Here is a 23,416-nt window from a genome sequence, read left to right on the forward strand (position 1 = left end):
AGGAAGTCTTTAGTCTGGAACAACCAGACCAGGAGAATTTGTTTCGCCCTATACTCGCCACATTATCATCACCATGACGGGACGTCGAAGCAACCAGCCATCGCCTCCGGTACGGCAGATCGTGTCCTTGCAGTTAAGAAGACAGCTTGGTAATGTATGTCCGCAGCACCGGCAGATTAGGGAATTTTGCTCTGTGATAATAAGAGCTCAGGCCTGTTCCAGTCTTTTCTTACGTGGTTCTGTCTTGGATGTTCATTGTCTGAGTTCTCACTACTGTAGCAGCAATTAACGTTGGGTTGGCTGGGTGTTTCTCTTCAGATTTGAGTTGCAAGGAATTAGCACCACATACCACTTGGTCATAAACGTCACAAGCTAGTTTATGGACAACTTCACCTTCACAACATTTATTTGAATATCCTATTTGACGTATTGTAAATGTTTCATGTGTTTTGATCATTCTTTTGAGTTTAGTCATAATAAATCAAATTGTTATTTTGTGAAGAACTATCATTCCGTGGATCGGTAAAGCAACCCTTTCATTTCTCACTACGTTAATGAAACTTTCCTTTATCTAATTAATTTCTATTCAATCAAATTATTGCAGGTGCCAAACTCTTTTCTACTCCACTTGCAGGGTCGATTACAGTCAGTTCGCGTTTCTTGTTAATCCATGTGCAACAGCAAAAGTCGGAGTTAGAAAAGGGGGGGCTTAATTTCATATGAAGATTCTAGAAGAATTTAGTGTTAAATACACTGCTCCTCGGCACCTCGCAACCTAAGGGAGAAAGGATGGAAGAAGGAAGAGGCAATGGTTATAGTATGGAGGAGAAGGATCCAGAAGAGTAACGCCGACCCTACGTGACGTGGGACAAGGCGACGATAAAGAAGAAGAAGAAAAAGAAGAAGAAGAAGAAGACAAGGTCAGGTAATCAGTATTTTACAAAAGAGTGTCGTCGCGAAAAACTGCGTTCTCAATGGACGGTGTTTTGGCTTCACTTTTTGCAGACGGGTTTGAGCTGTGCTGACTCTGTTCGTTCAGACAGGTGATGCGGCCAGCGACATCAGCACTACGCGTCAGGACAAGACGCGACCGCAGCAACCCGACATCGGCAAAAGCTGCGGCAGGCGGTCGAAGAGGCGGCGGCCGCGGTCGCGGCTGGGGATTTGTTTTGGCGGCGGCGTGTCGTGTGCTGCGGCGCAGCGTGCCGTGGCCGGCAGGGGCAGCCGCGGGGGGTGGAGTGGGCAGCGGCGGCGGCGACGGCAGCGCCGGCCGGCGGGTGGTGGGGGAGGGAGGCGGGCCGCCCGCACCCCGGCGCGCCGCAGTGCTGCCGCGGCCGCACCGCCGACCGGACCCACGCCGCGCGCGCTCCTCGCCGCAGCACAACAGGTAGGCTCTCGTGGGCGGCGCGCGCCTCTCCCTCTCGCTGTCCCCGCCCTGTGCTCTACGTCTGCTGTCATCGCGTAAGCAGCTTTACCTGAAGCATGTCACGCACACGCTATTGTTATGGAAGAGAAATCCAAACAACTGTCACTTTTCTTTCGCGACGCTTTTTTCCAGGTGCACCACAGCTTTACACGAATCTTTCTTTTTCTTCTCCCCCCCCCCCCCCCCTTTTTTACTGATTGTCATCAGAAGAATTTCGCTTCTTTTCGAAGACGTGCCAACAAAAAACACGTTGCACTTCGTCGTATACACATACACTTGTTTTGATATGATTCTTCGTGCAGAGAACCTTGCTACGGTTCAGCTGTTTTCCATTAATGCACTGGATAATTCATTCGCCTGTTTCGTTGATGCCATTTAATTCACGTGATCGATTTCAAAATTACAGAATTTCATCTTTATGAACAAAAACACTAAAGTACTTAAAGTGAGCTACGAATTTTTCGATCTTCCTAGCTCGCTTAGTTGGGCAGGCTTGAATCTTCGCCTATTGCGTGATTCGCCTTCATATTGCGTGCACGTAAGAAATGGCGTGTTTACGCTTACAGCAGCATTACTGATCTTCGACAAGTTACGTCAACGTTTTGGTTCAATTGGATACAACTACAAACACGTCTGAAGGCGAAATCGACTAATTTCGAAAACGGTCATGCGAATTAAATATCGTAACAGTACATTAACACATATAAGAACCATTCAGTATCATGTATTTTATCAACATGTAAGCCCTCGAAACGCGTCGTGCAAGGAAATGAAAGACAGGTAATTAATTTTTTTTTATATATCATAAACACTGGTAATTTCCAAATCCCACTCCAATATTGACGAAATAAGGTTATGACATCATTGTTACACAATACAAATGTGTTGTTACGTACTTCTGTGTAATTCTGCTTAATTATTGACACAAAAAAACTCCTGTCAAATGAAACACGCGTTTGCAACTAACCATCAAAGCACTTTCCAGTATTTCAATCATCCTCCCCGTAGACTTGCTGCAAGTGTATACGGGTTCCGCACATATCGCTTGGTTTATAAAAGGCTTTTACGATTTACGACGTACTTGTTGCGCAAGGTATATGAGGCACCATATGTAATATGACACTACGAGAGAAGGCCAGAGATTGTGTTGACGTTGTTACGTAATCCAGTCCAAAACTAGTGGACTGTTTACATAGTAAAACCAAAGTCAGGCAAGATACGTATCCGTCAGTAACAACCAAAACAAGCCTTCCCAAAGTCTATTTCATTTCCCCTATCTATTGCAGGTTTGTAGAGACGTTGTATATAAGGTTTAGCTTCCAAAGAGTTTTATTTTAAGACTTTCCTAATGCTTTCTCAGCATTTAAGTTGACTATCAAGGAATTTTGTACGTGCTTCTACTACACGATTTTTATAACAAGTTAATTTGCATGGCCATCGCCCGCAGCAAGGTCAGAAATTTTCGTTTGGTAAACAAAAACCGCCTCATTCTTGTTGCTGTGTACTTTCTTTGTTCCAGAGCCGTTTCGCCTTTTACTTTAAGGCATCTTCACTGGAATCTAAAATGACACAGTTTTGTTTCTATCTGCGATATTTGTAGATTATAAAACTGTTCACTTCTTGTTTCTTATGAAAAATAAGTAATTCGAGAGTTTGGCTGGCCAAAAAGTCGAATAACTTTAAGCAATCGCTTATTTACGTAAAACAACAAGACGCGAACTGTTTTATAATCTACATATCGCATGTAAAAACAAAACTGTGTCGTTCTAGATTCCACTGAAGGCGTCTAAAAGTAGGAGGCGAAACGGGTCTGGAAGAAATAAAATATGTTGCAGCAAGAAAAAGGTGGTTTTTATTTACAAAACGAAAACAATTTTTATGTTTAGCATTCTGTGCGGCAACAAACTTTTCCCCGGCGTACATATCACACAGTATTCAGTCGCCATCAATACCTGCTGCCTCCACATATTAAAAGTGTAGCGTGTAGCTACTGTCATTGCGTAACAGGTCTCAACTGAAGCATTTCATATACACTGTGTTGTTAGTAAAAGTAGGCTAAAGCTGTCACAAGGCTGGTTTAACCGACACTGTGCTTTGCCAGGCGTAGTTCTACTGCACGTAATATGCCGTTGCCTTCCCCCGACCTCTGACCTATTATTACCCAGCCATTTATAGGGATACCAACAATATTTGACGTGAATTCCGAGACACTGTACAACTCGACATTTTTCTCATTAAAAAATATTCCCAGGGGTGAACGAAGTGCTAAGTAACAGATAAAAATCGTTGGACCTGCCGAGGTTTGAACCTCTGACTTTTGGATTGTTAGTCCTGCAAGACAAATTTATCTGATTAACATGACACTACGACAAGAAGACAGATATTCATCCCGTGTGTGTGTGTGTGTGTGTGTGTGTGTGTGTGTGTGTGTGTGTGTGTGCGCGCGCCCGTTCATGTGTCATTTGTTACACATTTTTAATTCTGCTCAGCTGTTTATATGAGAAAAACATTCGAAGTCAAATAAAATAGTTGTTCGTCACTAAGAATCAAAAACAAACTTTCTCAACAGGTTTTGCTGACCGGGCAATTTCCGATAAAAAGTATGTGAATATCCGTTAGAGAAAGTTCAGACACTTTTACTTGTTGCCGTATAATATTTACGTTTGAGACGCATTTCTTATTTTATATTAAATCTTCAACTGTGGATTTTTTTTAAGAAAACCAGTTTCTTGTTCTGTGTCCTTCAAAAATCTGCTTTTCTACACATTGTAATCTGTGACAAGATGAGAGGATACGCAAATTTTGGCAGTACACAATAATATAAAAAAATAAAATTTAAATTAAATTCACTGAAGACACATTTAATATGAAAAGAGAAGTGCGTGTGAAAAGGAAAGATTGTATCGCAAGACGAAAGAGGCGTTTTGATTTACAAAAGAAAAATTTTCCGAAGTTCCAAGCGTTGTCTCCGTAGAGCTGTTTACGGTTCACACGAACCGCGCACATAGCGTTTAGTTTCTAACACGTTTCATTTTACCGTCAAAGACATCATTGTGTGTGTGTGTGTGTGTGTGTGTGTTTGTGTGTTTGTGTGTTTGTGTGTTTGTTTGTTTTCTACGAAACTGTATCAAATTATTGTTGACTCCTTATGTCAGGTGTCCCAGTACAAATGTTCAAGATTCAGGGGTATCACAGGAACGATCGCTCGAAGCAATAATTTGTAAACATGGGTTCCGCAATGCAAACCTTTTGAGCTGTGAGTACTTATTCATCTACTTTATTGTGAAACACCTCCCGGCTACTGAACACGTGTCCATAGCTCTTATGGTATGCGTTTTAGAGCCCATGTTTACCAGACAGTTTCTTCTTGTTTTTATCCATATCATCTTCTCCTAAAATATGGAAATTAAAGAGCTTCCAGTAAAAGAGGTTTACTTCACAGGATCAGATGGAGAAGTACTCATTGCTCTAGTTTGCGTCTTTGCTTAGAATGATCGATTCTGTCACATCCCTGAACATTAATAATTTCACCTTGTACGGTCCCTATGAATCAAAACAAATTTTACGCCGTTTGATTATTCTAATTCTACAGCTGTAGCAGACCTACTGTGACACCACTTGCAAGGACTGGTATCCATCTCATTTCACGCTTGTCCCTGTGCTTTCTCGAAATGGGAAGTTACAGTTGAGCTATTTCTTTACGCAGGACTCTGCCGCAAAACTTTTATGTTTATCTTTCTTTGGAGCTGCGAAAGTGAGAATGGTTTCAGTCTTCTTATTTCTTGGTGAGTCAGTTATGTTGAGAGAACATTTATATTTAGTACACTGACATCTTGTCATTCTTTGCAGTATTTCAAAGAATTCCGTTGAGAAACACAGTTTCGGGCTTAAATAACAAATATTTTTAACTAGTCGCAGTTCAACGTTGTGATAATTTATTCCTTTTTTTATATTGCGACTTTCATCATTATAAAAAACTGAAATTTTGTAACCCAAGTCCCTAATGAATCATTATTGCAAAAATTGCAGTCTTATGTTATAGCAGTTTTTCCTACGCTAGCAAACGCTTGACGTTCGTGGCTCCGAGCACATTGCATTAATAGAGATTGTACTTTGTTGAAAGTGTATGGTATTGTCAGTGAATAGTATTCATTAATTTTAATCATCAGTGATGGTCGAAAAGTATCCAGTAAGGATGTAGAGCCTTTTCAAGTATCCTTGTGTACAACTGGTCTAGTTACCTAGCGATGAGACATATCTCATAAGTTAAAAAAAATCAGTATGTGTGTGTTCCCATAATACAAATATATATACTATGGTAGATTTCTGCGGCAGTGATTCAGCAATTACTAGTGGCACATTGCAGCTTCATAAAGGAAGGAGTCTGATGAGAAACGAGCTATTACTTTCGATTACATTAAATAGGAGTAATCATGAAATTATGTTTATCGCATTTGCGTAATCTATTGTATCTATGAGTTTTACTTTAAAGTACGTCACACGCCCCCCTTCCTTTCTCTCTGCGACGTCGAACGCGTTCTTTCCCGCATTTCACTGAATGTATGACATTTGTTACTTAGGAGTTATTTGGTGTATGGCAATGGTTAATGACGATGGTAGTACTTTGTATTCCGTCTGGTGTCACTTTAGTAGGTAATTGAGAGACTGTTGATTATCATGGAAACAGTTCTTTACTGTTGTGCAACATGACGCATTTCTGCCCTGATATACTATGTAGGTGCTGTTTGCTGACATAGGCGATAGTGCCATAAGACATGTAATACTATCTTTTATCCAATTAACACTAACGTGTTTATTTCTGTGGCTCTTAATGTATATTATGTACTAATCTTGACTGAGATATTTATTTTTGTTATTGTTGCTCGAATTCCATCTGTATGGTGCCAAGGTGAATCCTCATAGCGTGATGAACTGTCAACTATGACTTGTTTATTGGATCTGGTTTGAAAAAGTGAGATAAAAATCAAATACTTTACTCGGTTACTGCTGGCTATTATGACAGCATGTAGCAGTGCGACCAGTGACATAGCACATTAACATACTAAGCGAGAGATGTAGGCCTATATAGTCTGTAAATGCTACGTATAAGCAGGCTATAACAGTTGATTAAAAATCATAACGACAGTTGTCAAAATAACACTGTGATATCGCTTCGTAGAACATATGAACATATTCGAATATTAACTTAGGTTGCTAATAGTTCAGAAAAAATAGTTTTTCTCTGTTTTCCTACAAGATATAGGGCACGCTTTAGTTGAAACGTCCCCTTTGAACAATTATACAAGATTGTGCTTAAACTGACACAATAATTTTACCGCAACGCAATGTGACTTTCAAAAATCCCTACAAAAGAATGGCCCTTACTAACATTAACCTATACGTTTCACGAATCACTTACCTCACAAAAATCTTCGTTACTCGAACTACTGCAATACAGCGAGCGCCACTACTGCCAGCTAAATAAAAGATTCAAACTACGGAAGGCACTAACTACTGATAGGCATAGTTAGCAAATGAATGATTTTAATAGAGAAGAAACAATGTATTTACCTTAATAGTCATAATATATATAGCAGTTCATGACATCCAGTCTTACAAATTTCAAAGCTCCGCAATCTCTCTCCCCACATCCACCACTGCTGGCGGCTCACCTCTAACTGTGCAACGCTACGCGCTGTTAACATCCAGCTGCCCAACACTACAATGGCGAGTAATACAACAATGCCAACCAGCCACAGACTGCGCACAGCACAGCCAGTGATCTTCATACAGAGCGCTACATGGCGTTACCAATAAAAAAAACCTAAACAGCCTACTTACATAGTTTATATTTACTCGAGAGAATTACCCTGCAAATTAACATAGTGTTTTATTTTCTCAAGTTCTTATTATATATTGGCGTTATATGTAGAAAACATTGAAATCGTTTTACGATCCCAGTCTCTACGAAATGTTATAGCAGTAACACGTAGGCGAATTGCTGAATTCTTACCCTTCGTCCACACATGATGCCAACGCTGGCGCCAACATTGGGCAATATTTATGGGATAGCGTTCCAAACATTGGAACCAACATTCACTTGAATTCGTGTACGTAAACATGTCTGATCCACAGATTGCGGCCGGTGCATTTGCGATTTCGCAAGTGAATGATATTGCTCCACTTTCCTGAGATATTTCGAAAAACTCAACATGCAGATAAATGCCGCGACGATGAACGAGCGAACGAACGAACAAACGGACGAACGAATAAGCAAGCAAACTCGGTTTCTAAAAGGCAGAGAGAGAGAGAGAGAGAGAGAGAGAGAGAGAGAGAGAGAGAGAAACAACGTTTGAACAAATGCGTAGTCGGCGTATCGATATTGGCATAACGGCCTTTGATGTTTGGTCACAATACCGATAAGTAGCGGAGTCGTACCAACATATGTTCCATTGCTGTTTCATCGATCCACACGTTGGCGCCAAACTTGGCCCCAAAGTGTGAACCCGGCCTTAGCTTCAGCAGCGGAGCAGCGTTGCGTGTAAGTTAAACACGGACTGCTGCTGCAACGTTTGCCTATGTATGACACGTCGTGATAAATCTCAAAATATGCGTGCTCGTTGGTCCGGCGTTCGCCCTCCCAGCATCGGCAAGTGGCTCATCTGATACCAGTCGCTGCATTAACTTCAAGCAGCATTCAAACGAGTGTCAGCTAAAACTGGGTTAGCGCGTAAAAGGACTCCATTACGAACGCGCGCATTTCTTTCGGAACAACGGGGGGAGTTCTAGGTGGCCGACATCTCCCTCCGTGACGCTTTCCATTGCCATGCTATGGCATCGGTAATAAACTGTCGCTTTGGAGATTAAGTCTGCTTCGAGAAATAAGAGACTAGTGGATATTATCGCGAGAGGGGACAGTGCCGACTTGCAATCAACATACGTCACCTAAGAACCATGGCAACTGCAATGAGTTCTGGTACCTAAATTGAGTGTGTGTGTGTGTGTGTGTGTGTGTGTGTGTGTGTGTGTGTGTGTGTGTGTTAAAGGCATCTAATAAAAATCGACTTTCTTGCAGCCGTCTCTCTGCTTTGCAGATCAACGATTATTTTGATATGACGCACTTCTCAGTATAGCACTCATTCATTTTTTTTCTACGAATAGAACTACACTAGTAGAACTAATAACGTGTGTTTGTCTTATCAGTCGTGTTGCTGAAGCTAATATTAGATCGCATTCAAAATACAAAATTATTTCCTATAATTAGGCTCTGCTGTGTCGATCTCGTCGGAAACTGAGTACAGTGAGATGTTCGAATACTTTAAGTTTAAAATTTTCATTTTACTCAACGTTTCAGATTTAGTATGAGTTCGGCAGATACAATTTAATTTCCATTAATCAAAATAAGGATGAAAATATAAATAGAGCAAAACATACAAGGAAGTTACACGGAGTCGTCGTCTTGAACCTGTATCCTTTTACGCTCACGATAAACCCTTCAGTTATCCTTCGCGCCCGACAGATTTTCATCCATTATTGTTGAAAAAAGATACGACTATAATTTCATTTCCATCAACATTCTGTAACTAAATAAAATCACGAAATTTGCCTAGATTCAACAGGAAAAATAAATTTTTCTATCCTTCAACAACTAGCCTTGACACGGAACTGAATGTTATTTCTTGCGCTTGTTGTGTAATTATTCACAGGAAAAGAAAATATTTGGGTTTGTTGTATGATTATTCAACAGAAAAGAAAATAAATCTGCACTTTATAATAGTACTAGCGGAGAAATCCGACGTTGCTCAGGTATTTATTTATAGCTGTGCGTCGACGCCCGTATCATAGAGCGTTTGGCCGTGTGCTTCATGTTTGTGACGTAATATCTCTTGAACTACGTGTCGTACAGTGATATAAGTTCGGAGATACATTCAGCAGCACATGACGATGCTGTCTGCAAAATGTCTTGCGAATGGAGCTAGCAACAATGAAGTAGTAAATTTCAATTTCATGCAAAATGCTTCACGCATTTCACCCTTTATGACGTTATACCTCATGAACCATGTGTCGTACAATGATATGTAGGTATATGCAGCGGTGTACGTGGATACTGTCTGCGAAATTTATTCCTAGTAGAGTAAGTAGCAAAGAAGTAATAAATTTCAACGTCATGCATGATGCGTCAGTTTTCTCGCATGCTATTGCTCATGATGTCATCTTGAACCACGTGTCGTAAAATTTTGCACCTACATTCAGTGACATATGTGTTACTTTCTGTAAAATGTGTTGCGAATACAATTAGTAGTAAATTATAACGCCATGCCTCATGCGGCACTTTTACTAAATGACTAGTGCAAAAGTAGTAACTGGTTAACATTTTCCTAGTTTTCTAGGGGTTGTCAGCGAGAAAAGAATTCTTAAAGGTTTGAATTTATGGGTGAAGTTTGTTGCAAGTAGCTAAGTGCTCTCTCCCCAAACTTTGGATGAGTAAGTTTTGGGAATTCACGTGTATCGGGCTAAGCATCTTTTTGATCCTCACGTCCTCTGCTTTGCTAGATAGGTGGTTATAACCCCCACACTCACTGTCGCCTGACAGTAAGGAATATGTGTTCTAAGTCTGAGAAACGCTGGGTAGCCGAGCGGTCTTAGGCGGCTTGTCACGGTTCGAGCGGCTCCCCCCGTCGGAGGTTCGAGTCCTTCCTCGGGCATGGGTGTGTGTGTTGTCCTTAGCGTAAGTTAGTTTAAGTAAGATTAAGTAGTGTGTAACAGTTTGGTTCCGTAACACCTTACCACAAATTTCCAAAATTTACTAAGTTTGGTTGAAATCGGCCCAGTCGTTTAGGAGGAGATGTGGAAAACACACACACACACACACACACACACACACATACTGAATATAGATTTCTATAATATGTATGGATTTATATTATTTGTTTCATAAAAATTAGCCGTGGAGCGCATGCTGTTTCCGGCACCTTTCTGTTACTGCTTCTGCAGTATTTGTCCATAGGACAAGCCTTTCCGGTAAGTTATTACAGACTGCAAATCCTAACACTTCTGGCTTTTCTGAAGCATGTTTATTCTCTGTTAGACAACGAGGTATACTGAAGTCATAAATCATGTTGTAACTACATCAAAAGGAAAGTATAACAAGAGCAATGAAGTGTAGCTGAATTAAATCTGATGGGGCTGAGCGAATCAAATTAGGAAATGAGGGGCTAAAAGTAGTAAACAAGTTCTGCTGTTTGGGCAACAAAATAATTGACGATAGCAGAAGTAAAGATGGTATAGCATGCAGAACAGCAAAAGCAAGAAAAGCTTTTCTGAAGAAGAGATATAGAATGGAATAGAATCTACAGAAACGTGAGGCTGCAGAAGAGTAGGTCGAGTGACTAATAGAGTGGTACTTAATACAATTGGGGAGCAATGAACTATACATTACGACTCAACGACTAGGATACATCACTAGCAATAGGGAACAGATAACTTAGATGTAGTTCGCAGTAGTTACACAGGGAGGAAGAGGCACGGGCAGGATGGGCTAGAGTAGAGCCCTGTATCAACCAGTCTCGGAGACAAATACATCAACGGTCTCAATTGTACAGTGATCGCCTAGGATAGGCAATCAGAGCAATGCCTGTGGGCACCTTTGTTACGCTACAAGTAATTACAAAGACGTTTAATAGGCATTATGTCGGGCCGTCCGGGTGGCCGAGCGGTTCTAGGCGCTACAGTCTGGAACTGCACGACCGCTACGGTCGCAGGTTCGAATCCTGCCTCGGGCATGGATATGTGTGATGTCCTTATGTTAGTTAGGTTTAAGTAGTTCTAAGTTCTAGGGGACTGATGACCTCAGAAGTTAAGCCCCATAGTGCTCGGAGCCAATTGAACTATTATGTCGGGTCTCTGAGCATGTTATTTCAGCAAATCCATCAGAGTTTCTAAAAACGACACGATTAGTTCTGCTGGCTTATCGTACTGATCCAGAAAAGGGAAGAGTCTAAACAGTTACCTTCCTGTCTGAAGTTGCTAGTATCTAAAAACTTCATTTCCTCATAGAGTAAATGGAGAAGTCGGAACCGAAGGGAAAATGGGAGCTCCAGACACTCCGACGACGTCCACGGAATTTCACCGCCACCTTGACTCTTTAGTACGTACAGTTCAGAAGAGATCTACTGGTGCACTCACTTCCACCTGATGACAAAAACGAATAGCGAGACTCGTCACTTCGTAAGTCCTTCTTCCATCATTCCACAGACAAACGGAAATGACTATTTTCCCAATATCCGACAAGGGAACCGCCCATACCAGTCATCACCGAATTCGTTCAAATTTGTTATATATGCAGGACTTGGCAATATATGGAAGTGACAGAACTGATAACTCCAGACGGCCAAGCGTTTAAAAAACAATAGCATTTATGGCGCGGGTGGGTCAAAGCAAGAGTCGTCTGTGCTACTGTGGTTTCCAGGCAGCGGTTGTCGCAGAGGGGAAAATTCAGAACTGTAACACGAGGGTGGTGGAATCCAGTCCCTATGTGGACACATTTTTTTTTCTTTTCTATATTTACGTTTTACGTTACTTTCGCCGCAAATAAATCGAAATAATGCTCACTGTATTGCATTTATTAACATATTCATAAAAGGCAAGAGAAAGCAATGCAAATTAAAATTTCGATTTGCAAATAATTTCCAAGAGACGTTTGTATTTGCATCCATGAAAACTTATCACTGTGCCGTGTTTTCCTTCCTTTGTGTGTGTGTGTGTGTGTGTGTGTGTGTGTGTGTGTGTGTGTGTGTGTGTGTGTGTGTGTGTGTGTGTGTCTAACTGGCCGTAAAGCTGTCACTACGTGGCGGATCTGTCAGTGTAATCTGGTCTAAGTTACCTTCCACTATTCAGTCGCTTTTTTGTTTTGTTCTCCCTTACCACTGCCGTTCGCGAACTTATTCCTCTTGACTTCGGCTGCTGGCAAGGTGATGCTGTAAGAGAGAGTGTCACTACTTCCATCTACTGACTGACGAATACGTCTTTTGTATATTTTTTTTCAACTGTGTACATCAATTGTGAAAACAGATCCTAATATTTGTAATTCATAAATTCAAATACATCAACTTGTCTTTTACAATCTTCATTTGTCTTAAGCGTTTTCATTCTAGTGTTCATGACACCTTCGAGGGGCGTCACCAAGGTACAAACGGCCACGTCCAGCGTGTGCTACCGCGCACACAACGCCGCGCCTTGCCCCTGCTGCGTTACGTCCCTGCATACTTACCATCTCTAGAGCTCACAGATCGCGACGCGCACAATGTATTTTGCCCACTACATAAAATGCTTATAAAAGACCCGACCATCTTTCACCAGCGTGAGAGCCCATAGAGGAACATAGATCGTTACCACGAATAACCCATTTCAGACTACAACTGTACTCGTAATTAAGGCTTACAGGACTTTGGTCGGTTTCATTTTGATCTGTTTTGATCTCTCAGCCGCCCTCGGTAGCTACACCCGATCAATACGTTCCCCTGTTTTACCCTATCAACCCATCACGTGTAAATCTTCAGCTATAAAATAATAAAATCTAATTTTACATACGAAGTTCTCACGAACTCGTTACATACTCTTCCTGAAAATCTATTTGCAGTGCCAAATTTTCTTTCACCTTTTCTGTGCATGCCTGTTAAGAAAATATTAATACATACATTATACTGAGCATTACTTCTGTTTATTTAAACAAGTGACGTAAAAACTGAAACAGAAAAATTTCGAATTGGGGACTCAACCTCATGATCCTCAGATCACCGTTTTGCATCCTTTTCTATGCGCCAGCTGATGTTTGCGAACCATGTTAGCATAGATGGCTCATGTATCGCCCGACCCGAGCCAAAAGTACTATTTTTTTTAATAAACGCTTGGCCGTCTGGGTCTCCTACTTCACCACTTTCATTTCTAGCAAAGCCATGGATACACCATAAATTTTGACGGGTTCGGTGATGACGAGTAATCGCGATCCCCTTGTGAGAAATGGTCAATATCCGTTTTGATGAACGGCTTCTGGGCAAGTTGGAAACAGTTGTTTGCTTGTAGACGGATCATTCCCGCTCTGTACAGTGAGCTGCAGCAAAAATCCTCTGCAACTTTCGATGATAATGGCTGTTAGGGCAGTGGGCTTGGGATTTTTACCCTCGTGGCCTCTTATTTCTTAATGTACATGAATAGTAATTGTGTTGATTGCTATCTTGGCGTTTGTTGTTCACAATGATAATGTGAACAGTGGATGTTCCCACTTGGTAACGCGCGTGAAATTTCGGAGGATGTATCTGAATTTACAGGTCTTTAGTTGCGCTCATTTTGCCGAAAAGAGGCAACTACGATGACTTCCCTGCACTTGCATGCGCTAGTAGGTCGCAGGGAAAGCATTCTTCGGGACGTGCGGAGACTTGACGCAACACATTGGATGCCAGGCAAAATCAGATGCTAATCAATAATTCCTGAGAATGTGAATCCGAAGAATAAGATGGACCTTCTATAGTTTTACCGGATTACTGTAACAATACTAAAGGGCAGAGTCATACTCAGAGGTCTACGTTGGTTGGAAGGAAAAGTTGTAGAAGCCAACTAATGTGAATATGAAATAAAGTATGTTCGAAGTTGAAAACATTTCCTCCATATTTAATACACGACATTACGCCGACAAGTGAGTCCTGCTTCGTAAAGGGTACAATCATTTCTAATTTTCCTGTGAATCCAACGTTTTAGTTCACATTCACTCCACATTTAACGCACTTATCTACAAAATAACAAAAAATTGTACCCTACAGAACATAATAGACAAATCTCCGAGGAGTTTTTTAGTGCGTACTATGTACACACATTGCACATCAACCATGAAAAATCCAAGGCGGAGGGGAGAGGGGGGCACTTACTAACTGTAATCCTTTACCGAAGAAATAGTCTGCTGAACTCAACGTGTTTCAGGTTACAAGAATATAATTAATACGTAAATACGTACGTAGGAGGTAAAGGCGTCTCTAACCGGATCCTCTAACTACCGACATACAGGTAGCAATATGTTCAACAAGGAAACAGCATTCTGCTCATTATGTATAATTCTAATCTTAAGAGAATCTGATGTTTCCTCTTGTAAGAATTGGTGTCACGAACTGATATATATATTATGACTATTAAGGTAAATACATTGTTTGTTCTGTATTAAAATCTTTCATTTACTAACTATGCCTATCAGTAGTTAGTGCCTTCAGTAGTTTGAATCTTTTATTTAGCTGGCAGTAGTGGCGCTCGCTGTATTGCAGTAGCTTGAGTAACGAAGATTTTTGGGAGGTAAGTGATTTGTGAAACGTATAGGTTATTGTTAGTCAGGGCCATTCTTTCGTAGGGATGTTTGAAAGTCAGATTGCGTTGCGCTAAAAACTATTGTGTGTCAGCTTAAGCACAGTCTTGTATAATTTTTCAAAGTGGACGTTTCACTCTTAATAAATAATTCTCACATCAATTCGCATTCTTCGGTAGACCTGAGTTTGTTAGGTTTCCAGTTCATGGCGCGAATGAAAGGGCAGTCCTAACAAAGAGGGCGTACTGAAAGTAATGCCTTCAAATTTTATAAGTGAAAGCTCTTAAACGTTTCTAAGAAAACAAACGTTACTAACATTCTACATCTTTATTTTTCGTGTCTGTCTCTGCCGCTACAGGGCTCCGAATTGTAGCGTGTAACATGGCTGTGGGTAACCCACCTATGTCGGTGCGTGAGAAACAGCGTGCTGTGATCGGGTTTAGAATTCGAAAACTTCGTCCACACATGCTGTACCCTCTCCTTCAGTACGATAATGCAAGACCACACACGAGCGCTGGGACATCTGCAATAAACCGATGCCTTGGGTTCACTGTCTTCCATCACCCTCGCCGCTCGGGATTAGCCGTGCGGTCTTAGGGCGCTGCAGTCATGGACAGTGCGGCTGGTCCCGGCGGAGGTTCGAGTCCTCCCTCGGGCATGGGTGTGTGTGTTTGTCCTTAGGATAATTTAGATTAAGTCGTGTGTAAGCTTAGGGACTGAAGACCTTAGCAGTTAAGTCCCATAAGCATTCACACACATCTGAACATCACCCTCCACACATTCCCGACCTGGTCCCATCCGAGTTTCATCTGTTTCCAAAACTTAAAGAACACCTTCGAGAACTTCATTTTGATAGTGACGAAGCGGTGCAAGTAGAGATGGTGATGTGGCCCCGTCAACGGTGTCAGACATTCTACAACGACGGTATCAAAAAATTGGTTACTCGTTGGAAGAAATGTGTTCGTTACCAGCAGAGAAATAAGCATGTAGATATGATGAATAAAGATTAGAATGTTACTATATGTGTTTTATTTGAAAGGTTTTACAAGTTTTCACATAAAATAATGAGAGGCATTACTTTTCACCACGCCGTAGTATTTTATCATTTTTTCGCCGATTCAAGCAATAGATTCCACTCTCCCGCGAATTTAACTGAAGTTTAGACACATCGTCAATTCACAAAGCAATCCGTGAATGACTTATGTAGTGTTGGTAAGTAATGCTCCCCCAACAACTGGCTGATCCCATTCCGCCTTTCCTTACATTTCCTGTATAACTTCTCACTTCTTAAATCCATGTTAAAAGCTAGGGTATTTACTGCTTAAGACTCCATTCCTAATACCTTGTTCCGTACTCTTCAACAGCGATACCACTGGACGTAAGCAAAGACGAATCCCAGTCGCATAATAATCTTACAGGCTCTCTCGAATTTCATTAAAAAATAATTTATCGTGCGCATCATGGCATCAACATTTCCTGGATTATTATCTAGCTGTTGCCACAACGTTGCTATTCATAACCCTTTGTAAAATATCATCTGTAGCCGGCTGAGAAATGGCAACGCTCCTAATTTAGAAAAACTAGCAAAAACAGGTTGTATGAGCATGGAAACGTGATGCAGACCAGTCGCTGGCGTTTTGAGTACTGTTTTGGTGATGTTTCTCTGACCGCTATTCACAACCGGCACTTTGTTCTTTTTCGGGAGTGAATTGACATGATTCTTCATCTTACTTGAGGGTTGAAACGTGAATATGTTCCAATTTGCTGTCTGTCGACGAGTAAACATTTCTATAAATCTAGCTGAAAATATTAGTAGCAGACAAACCTTTAGTGAAAAGTTACATAAAACACATGAAGGTATATTGCCAATTAGAGGACAGCTGTCCACGAAAACGAAGATGGTGTCACTGGTAACCGAATATGTCCTGAGTGTAGAGAATCTAAAAGAAATGTGGCACGTACGAGCGAGTGACATGGGTGACAAGTCGACTTCCGCCGACAATACCACTGAAGTTCCTTGAGCACATCTATTAGACTTTGGCACGAGCTACAATGGCTTGTTAACATTCTGGCAGCGCCTCTCTGAATACCCTGTCTGCTGTCATGCCACCTTGACAAGGACTTCAAGCATTGGAGCTATACTGCAGAATTGTTTGCACCAGCATCTTCTATGCACGGCAGTTTCTCATGATGACTCCCCCCAACAAAGCTGTGTCTGTCTTCGATTTGCCTTCCTCGCTACTGATTTTACTTGTCATCTCATTTAATATCGTTTCTCGCTATTTATTCTAAATATTTTCGATCGCGATTGAGGCTGCACTTCAGTTGTTGAAGTCTTTGAGAGGTGTGAAGTGTGTCTCAAAAGCAATTTCCACTGGCATCTGGACATCATCAATTAACGGAAGCACTTAATGAAGCAGTCAGAAACCGAAAGAGAGTCTTATTGTAGCTAGTTATAGGGAAAATAATTTAATGAGTAATTCATGAAGCTATACTAATGCTTTGGCAGAGATAAGGTATCACTTTTTTCTCATCATTTAAAAAGAAGAACCTGTTAATATCGAATATACATTTAAGTATCAAAAACCCTTTATGGAAGTATTTGTCGGTAGTGTAACCCTATATAACAGTCAAAACAAAACGAAATGGCACCCCAGACGATCCTTTTGGTTGTCGGGCTGTAGCGGGCCGCTGTGGCCGAGCTGTTGTAGGCGCTTCAATCCGAAACCGTGCTGCTGCTACGGTCGCAGGTTCGAATCCTGCCTCGGGCATGGATGTGTGTGATGTCCTTAGGTTAGTTAGGTTTAAGTAGTTCCAAGTTCTAAGGGACTGATGACCTCAGATGGTAAGTCCCGTAGTGCTCAGAGACATTTGGACCAATTTGTCGGGCTGTGTGGTGGGCGACAGTCAGGTTAATATCCCACTGCTGTCCGGACGTCTCCAGGCACATCTTCGCTGATCATCGTGGCTCAGTTTGAAGCGGAACTTGTCATTGAATACAATACCACCACAGTGAATGAGATTCCAGACCGAAGACTTATCTGGAGATGCTACGGACAGAGGTGGGATACGAACCTGACGGTCGGCCACCCTACGGCTCGATAACCAGGAGTGGTGCTCTAGGGTGCCATTCTTTTCACAACAGAATCCCTTAGGTTGTCACCCGCAGCACCCTTGCAGCACAGCGGCTCGTCGACGACATTCTACGTCCCGTTTTGTTGCCATGCAGGGCTTAAATTTCAGCAAGTTAATTCCCGCCCGCACACTGCGAGAGTTTCTACTCCTTTTCTTCGTGCTTCCCAAACCCCTTCTGTGGAAACAAGGAGCTGCGCGGGATTAGCTGAGCGGTCTGGGGCGCTGCAGTCATGGACTGTGCCGCTGATCCCGACGGAGGTTCGAGTCCTCCCTCGGGCATGGGTGTGTGTGTGTTTGTCCTTAGGATAATTTAGTTAAGTAGTGTGTAAGCTTAGGGACTGATGACCTTAGCAGTTAAGTCCCATAAGATTTCACACACATTTGAACAATCTTTTGGAAACAAGGTCGCCGAATCTCTCCCCCATTGGGAACGTTTAGGGTAATATGGACATGACCTTCCAACTATCTCGGGATTTTGACGACACCAGTTGAATAGAATTAGGCACGATATCCCTCCGGAGGACATCCAAAACCTCCATCAATCAAAGCCAAAGGGCCGGCGGCGCCCCTATGCGTTATTGACTTGCTCGATTTATGCAGGTCTTTTTCTTGGATAAATTATCCAATTTTACAGAAATTGCATTCATTGGTTTGTATATGTACACCACATTCAATGATTTGCATCCCATTTGGATAATTGCTTCGTGGTACGTCAGTTCTTTTTTTTCTCTTTTTTGCCTTAGAGTATACTTCTGCAATGGGGGAAGGGTGGAGGTTACAGTTGTAAAGGGAGTCCAAGACTATACTATAGACTGCAGATCTAAATGGATGCAGGTTGCAGTAGTTATGCAAAGATGAAGAAACGCACAGGGAAGACTATCATGAAGTGGTGCAACGACCCAGTCTTTGGAAGGAGAGCCAAAACAACAAAAACAACGGTTTTCAGACACGTTTTATGCGGTGTTACGTTGTGACAATCTCCTCCTCTCAAAGTGGAACATACTCCTAATGTCTCCAGTTATTTTTTCCATATATTCTAGTTTATGTCCTCCTCCACAATCTTTCCCCTCTACTTCTCCCTCTAGTTCCACTGAAGTTACTCCCTAATCCCTTTAGCACATCTTTTATCATTTTGCCACTTTTTATTTTGTATTTGTCGCATATTATTCTGATGTTTTATCACATAAAGAAGAACATGTCATCCGTCACGCACAACCGAATTTTAATTATCGTTTTTCACCTCATCGTATCCGGCATTTCAGCAGCTCCACGAAGAATAAGAGTGATGATTCTATAACTAAAAACTTGTTATTGTGAAGTATGTAATGTTTCCTGGCAGAATATTTACAATTACGGGATTATGATTTAGCAATAAATTTTTCGTGCAAGCAAGCAACGCACAGCAAGAAAGGTCATGTGCACTCAAATGTAAAATATTGGTATGCAGTTAACTGAAAATTTGTATTGTGGTCATCTAATGCTTAACAAGAATCAATCGGTGAGGATAAAGAATAGGAGAGATAAGTAAGTACTAGACCACAATCTTGTAACTGTAAGTAGTGTAAACAGTAAGATAGACCGAGGTACTGCCACATAAGGCACCATTCATCACAATACAACTATTGCCCTTGCTTTTTTCTTTCTTTTCTTTTCTTTTTTTTATATAAAGTCAGTGAAGATGGCTAATACGAGTAGGTGAAATACTCCTGGTAAAAACAATAACAAAAATTGAGTTGCAAACAAGAATAATATCTGTCCTTGTGTACATGACACCCACAACTGCGAAAGAATGGATGCATATACAAGCTGCCTGTTCCTTTCCTCGTCTTATTTTATAGGTCTTCTCAAATTTTACTATTTTTCTGTAACGTCGGTTCTCAAACGTTTCGATTCTCTTCTTTTGCAGATATCCTTCAGTCCATAATTCACTTCCATATATTTTGTGCCACAGGCGTATATTCTGAGAAACTTGTTCCCCAAATTAAGGTCTATGTTTGATACAGGTAGACTTGTTTTAACGAGGAATGTCCTCTTTGCCTATGCTAGTCTGTTTCTTGTATACTCCTTGCTTCGACCATCATGTGTTCCACTCTGTCTAGTATGTGGATACCAATTTTGATGTTAAGTTTGTCCCTGATCTCATTTCTGCTCTTCCTCACTATTCCCGCCTTTCTTTGGTATCTCAGTTCATATTCCGTGGTTAGGCGACTGATCATTCCATTCAGTACTCCTTCACTTTTCCAGAAGTTCGCAATGTCATCAGCGAAACTTGTCATTGATATATTTTCACGCTGAATGTAATCCGGCTCCTGAAACTTTCTTCTATTTATTCAGTTCTTCTTTTGTGGTCAGGTTGGGCAATACAGCCCTTTGTAAATCGAGCACCCTGGTCTTGGTCTTTGAGTCTTAATGTTTCCTCGTAGTTTTGCACACCCCTCTGCCCAGTGTACAAGTTGACTTCTCTAAACGAATATACCTTCCGAAAAGGTAAACATATTTATCATTGTCGCCTTGAACTGTGATTTACCTATTGTCATCAAAGCTATTAGTGCCAAATACGTGAAGGAATATACCAACACATCAATAGTGTGCGTTAAAAATCAAGATTGCACTATAATAAATGAAGAATGTGAAGAACATTGTGGAGGAAAATGGAAAGATTTCCTACACTTGTCACTCTGTTCAGTTCGACAAGTGGACTGACAACCAATTCTATCAGCCTGTAGAATTCTTACACTCATTAAATCCGTCAGGATTCCAGCCATATAAACTTAGAATGAAGAAAAACACAATCGTCATGTTGATAAGAAACCTCAACGCCAAACAGGGCTTAGTCACTGGAGCGCGTATTGTTCTAAGAAAACTCAGTGAATTTACAATTAATGCTCGGCTAATTGACACCGGGAAAACTGTTGTAATATCACGGATAAACTTAAAACCATCTGATCCAACCATGCCTGCGTGCCTTTTCAATTGACAAGAAGACAACTGAAACTTGAACATAGCATTTGTACTGTATTTTACGAAATGTGCTGAAACTGATGATCACCAACCACAATGCAAGCAAGACACCCGCGAACAAGATTATGACGTACCCTAACAAATAACATTGGTGTGTTTCGAATCACATCACAAGCAGCTACAATTCAGGCCACTAATTCCATCTCCGTATCCACTGGGTTCTCACATACAAGTGACTTTAGATATTCCCATACAAAATAATCAACGGCATTCAGGTCAGGTGACCTCGCAGGTCGTGGAATAGGATCTGCCCTTCCAAACCAGCGACCAGGAAATGCCGTACCGGTATTTCTCCATTGTATTGTACTGTACGTCTCTGAATAGAGCTGAGTAATGAACGGGTCTGCCGTTGATTCGTAGCACGTTCTGTCATTGGGAAACGTAAATATGATACCACAGAGCAATCTTATGGACAAGTTAGCAAAACCTGCATCGCGACTTCCCAGTAATCAGGCTCGTCCTCCTTTGGAGAAAATAATGTACACGTAAATAATCAGAACAGTACGTGTAAACTTGTACGCATGTTAGTTGTAAATAAGCTGGAAAGCACTAATGCTAGACAAATCGGTCGACATGAGGAACGTAGAAGTAGATATCCTCGGAGTAGTGAAACTACTTAAATAACTTAAAAAACAAAGTCTTCCGGTCCAGAGAGTATATAAGTTAAGTTCCTTTCAGAGTATGCTGATACAATAGTTCCAGACTTAACAATCATATACAACCGTCCGCTCGACGAAAGATCAGTAGCCAAAGACAGGAAAGTAGCGCAGATCACAACAATATTCAAGAAAAGTAGTAGGAGTAACTCACTAAATTACAGGCCTATACCATCAACGTCGATATGCAGCAGGATTTTGGAACGTATACGAACATCATGCATTACCTCGAAGAGAACGGTCTATTGAGACACAATCAACACGGGTTTAGAAAACACCGTTCTTGTCAAACAGAACTAGCACTTTAATCACGACGCGCTGTGTAGCCGTGCGGTCTATTTCGCCTTGCCACGGTTCGCGCGACTCTCCCCGTCGGAAGTTCGAGTCCTCCCTCGTGCACGAGTGTGTGTGTTGTCCTTAGCGTAAGTTAGTTTCAGTTAGATTAAGTGGTGTATAAGTCTATGGACCGATGACCACCGCAGTTTGGTTCCATAGGAAATTACCACAAATTTCCAAATTTTTTCTTTAATCTCACGAAATGTTGAGTGCTATTGGCAAGGGATTTCAAATTGATTCTGTATTTCTAGACTTCCAGAAAGCTTTTGGCGCTGTACCACACAAGAGGCTTGAAGTTAAATTGCGTGCTTATGGGATGTCGTCTCAGTTATGTGACTGGATTCGCGATTTCCTATCAGAGAGATCACAGTTCGTAGTAACTGACTGAAAGTCATCGAATAAAACAGAAGTGGTTTCTGGCGTTCCCAAGGTAGTGTTACAGGCACTTTGGTGTTCCTTACCTACGTAAACGATTTAGGAGGAATCCGAGCAGTCGTCTTGGGTTGTTTGTATATGATGTTGTCGTTTATCGACTAATAAAGTCATCAGAAAATAAAAAAAAATTAAAAAATTGCAAAACGATTTAGAAAAGATATCTGTATGAAGTTAAATTTGGCAATTGACTCTAAATAACGAAACGTTTGAGGTCATTCACATAAGTGCTATAAGGAATCCGTTAAACGTTTTCGATTTCACAATAAATCAGTCAAATCTAAAGGCTGTAAATTCAACTAAATACCTACGAGCAACTTAAATTGGAAGAAACACACACAAAATGTTGTAAAGGAGGCTAACCAAAGATTGGGTTTTATTGGGAGGACACTAAAAAAATGTAACGGATCTACTAAAGAGACACTACGCTGGTCCGCCTTCTTTTAGAATACTGCTGGACGGTGTGGGATCCTTACCAAATAGGACTGACGTAGTACATCGAGAAAGTCAAAGAATAGCAGGACGTTTTCTATTATAGCGAGATAGGGGAGAGAGTGTCACTAAAATTATACAAGATTTGGGGTGGACACCATCAAAAAATTCTCACGAAATTTCAATGACCAGCTTCCTTCTCCGAATGCGAAAATATTTTGTTGACGCCAACCTACATAGGCAGAAACGAACATCATAATAAAATAAGGGAAATTGGAGTTCGCACGGAAAGATATAGGTGTTCGTTTATTCCACACGCTACACGGGCTCGGAACAAGAGAGAATTTTTGTGAATGTTATTCGATGAACCCTCTGCCAGGCACTTAAATGTGATTTGCAGAGTATCCTTGTAGATGTAGAAGTTTACTTCCATATCTCTTTAAGCTGGCTCCTCCAACCCCATGTTCACTACCTCAAATTGTGAAGTGGAGCATTGTCTATGTCCTGTTACATTTTTGGACCCTCTTATGGAAACACCGTGTCTAGTATGACAATATGTTACTTTATTGCAACAACTGAGTGCTGACAGAGACGGGCTCTGCGGGCGTTTGTGGACGCCACGTGCCTTCAGTG

The 23,416-nt window shown here is 41.3% G+C and overlaps 2 protein-coding genes across 2 annotated transcripts in view; both read left to right on the forward strand.

The window, feature by feature from the left end:
- Positions 1–1,046: 1,046 nt before the first annotated feature.
- The window catches only part of LOC126267739 (homeobox protein Hox-D9-like), a 58,450-nt gene continuing 36,080 nt past the window's right edge, over positions 1,047–23,416 (forward strand). The window contains exon 1 of the mRNA XM_049973042.1: positions 1,047–1,387. Within this exon, the coding sequence (XP_049828999.1) occupies positions 1,047–1,387 (341 nt within the window). The remainder of the gene's footprint in view (positions 1,388–23,416) is intronic.
- LOC126267006 (zinc finger protein 629-like) overlaps positions 1,330–23,416 on the forward strand; it is a 493,507-nt gene continuing 471,420 nt past the window's right edge. Inside the window, exon 1 of the mRNA XM_049971770.1 lies at positions 1,330–1,387. The gene's annotated coding sequence lies outside the window, so the exon portion shown is untranslated. The remainder of the gene's footprint in view (positions 1,388–23,416) is intronic.

This window comes from Schistocerca gregaria, chromosome 4, assembly GCF_023897955.1.
Source record: "Schistocerca gregaria isolate iqSchGreg1 chromosome 4, iqSchGreg1.2, whole genome shotgun sequence".
Classification (NCBI taxonomy): Eukaryota; Metazoa; Arthropoda; class Insecta; order Orthoptera; family Acrididae; genus Schistocerca; species Schistocerca gregaria.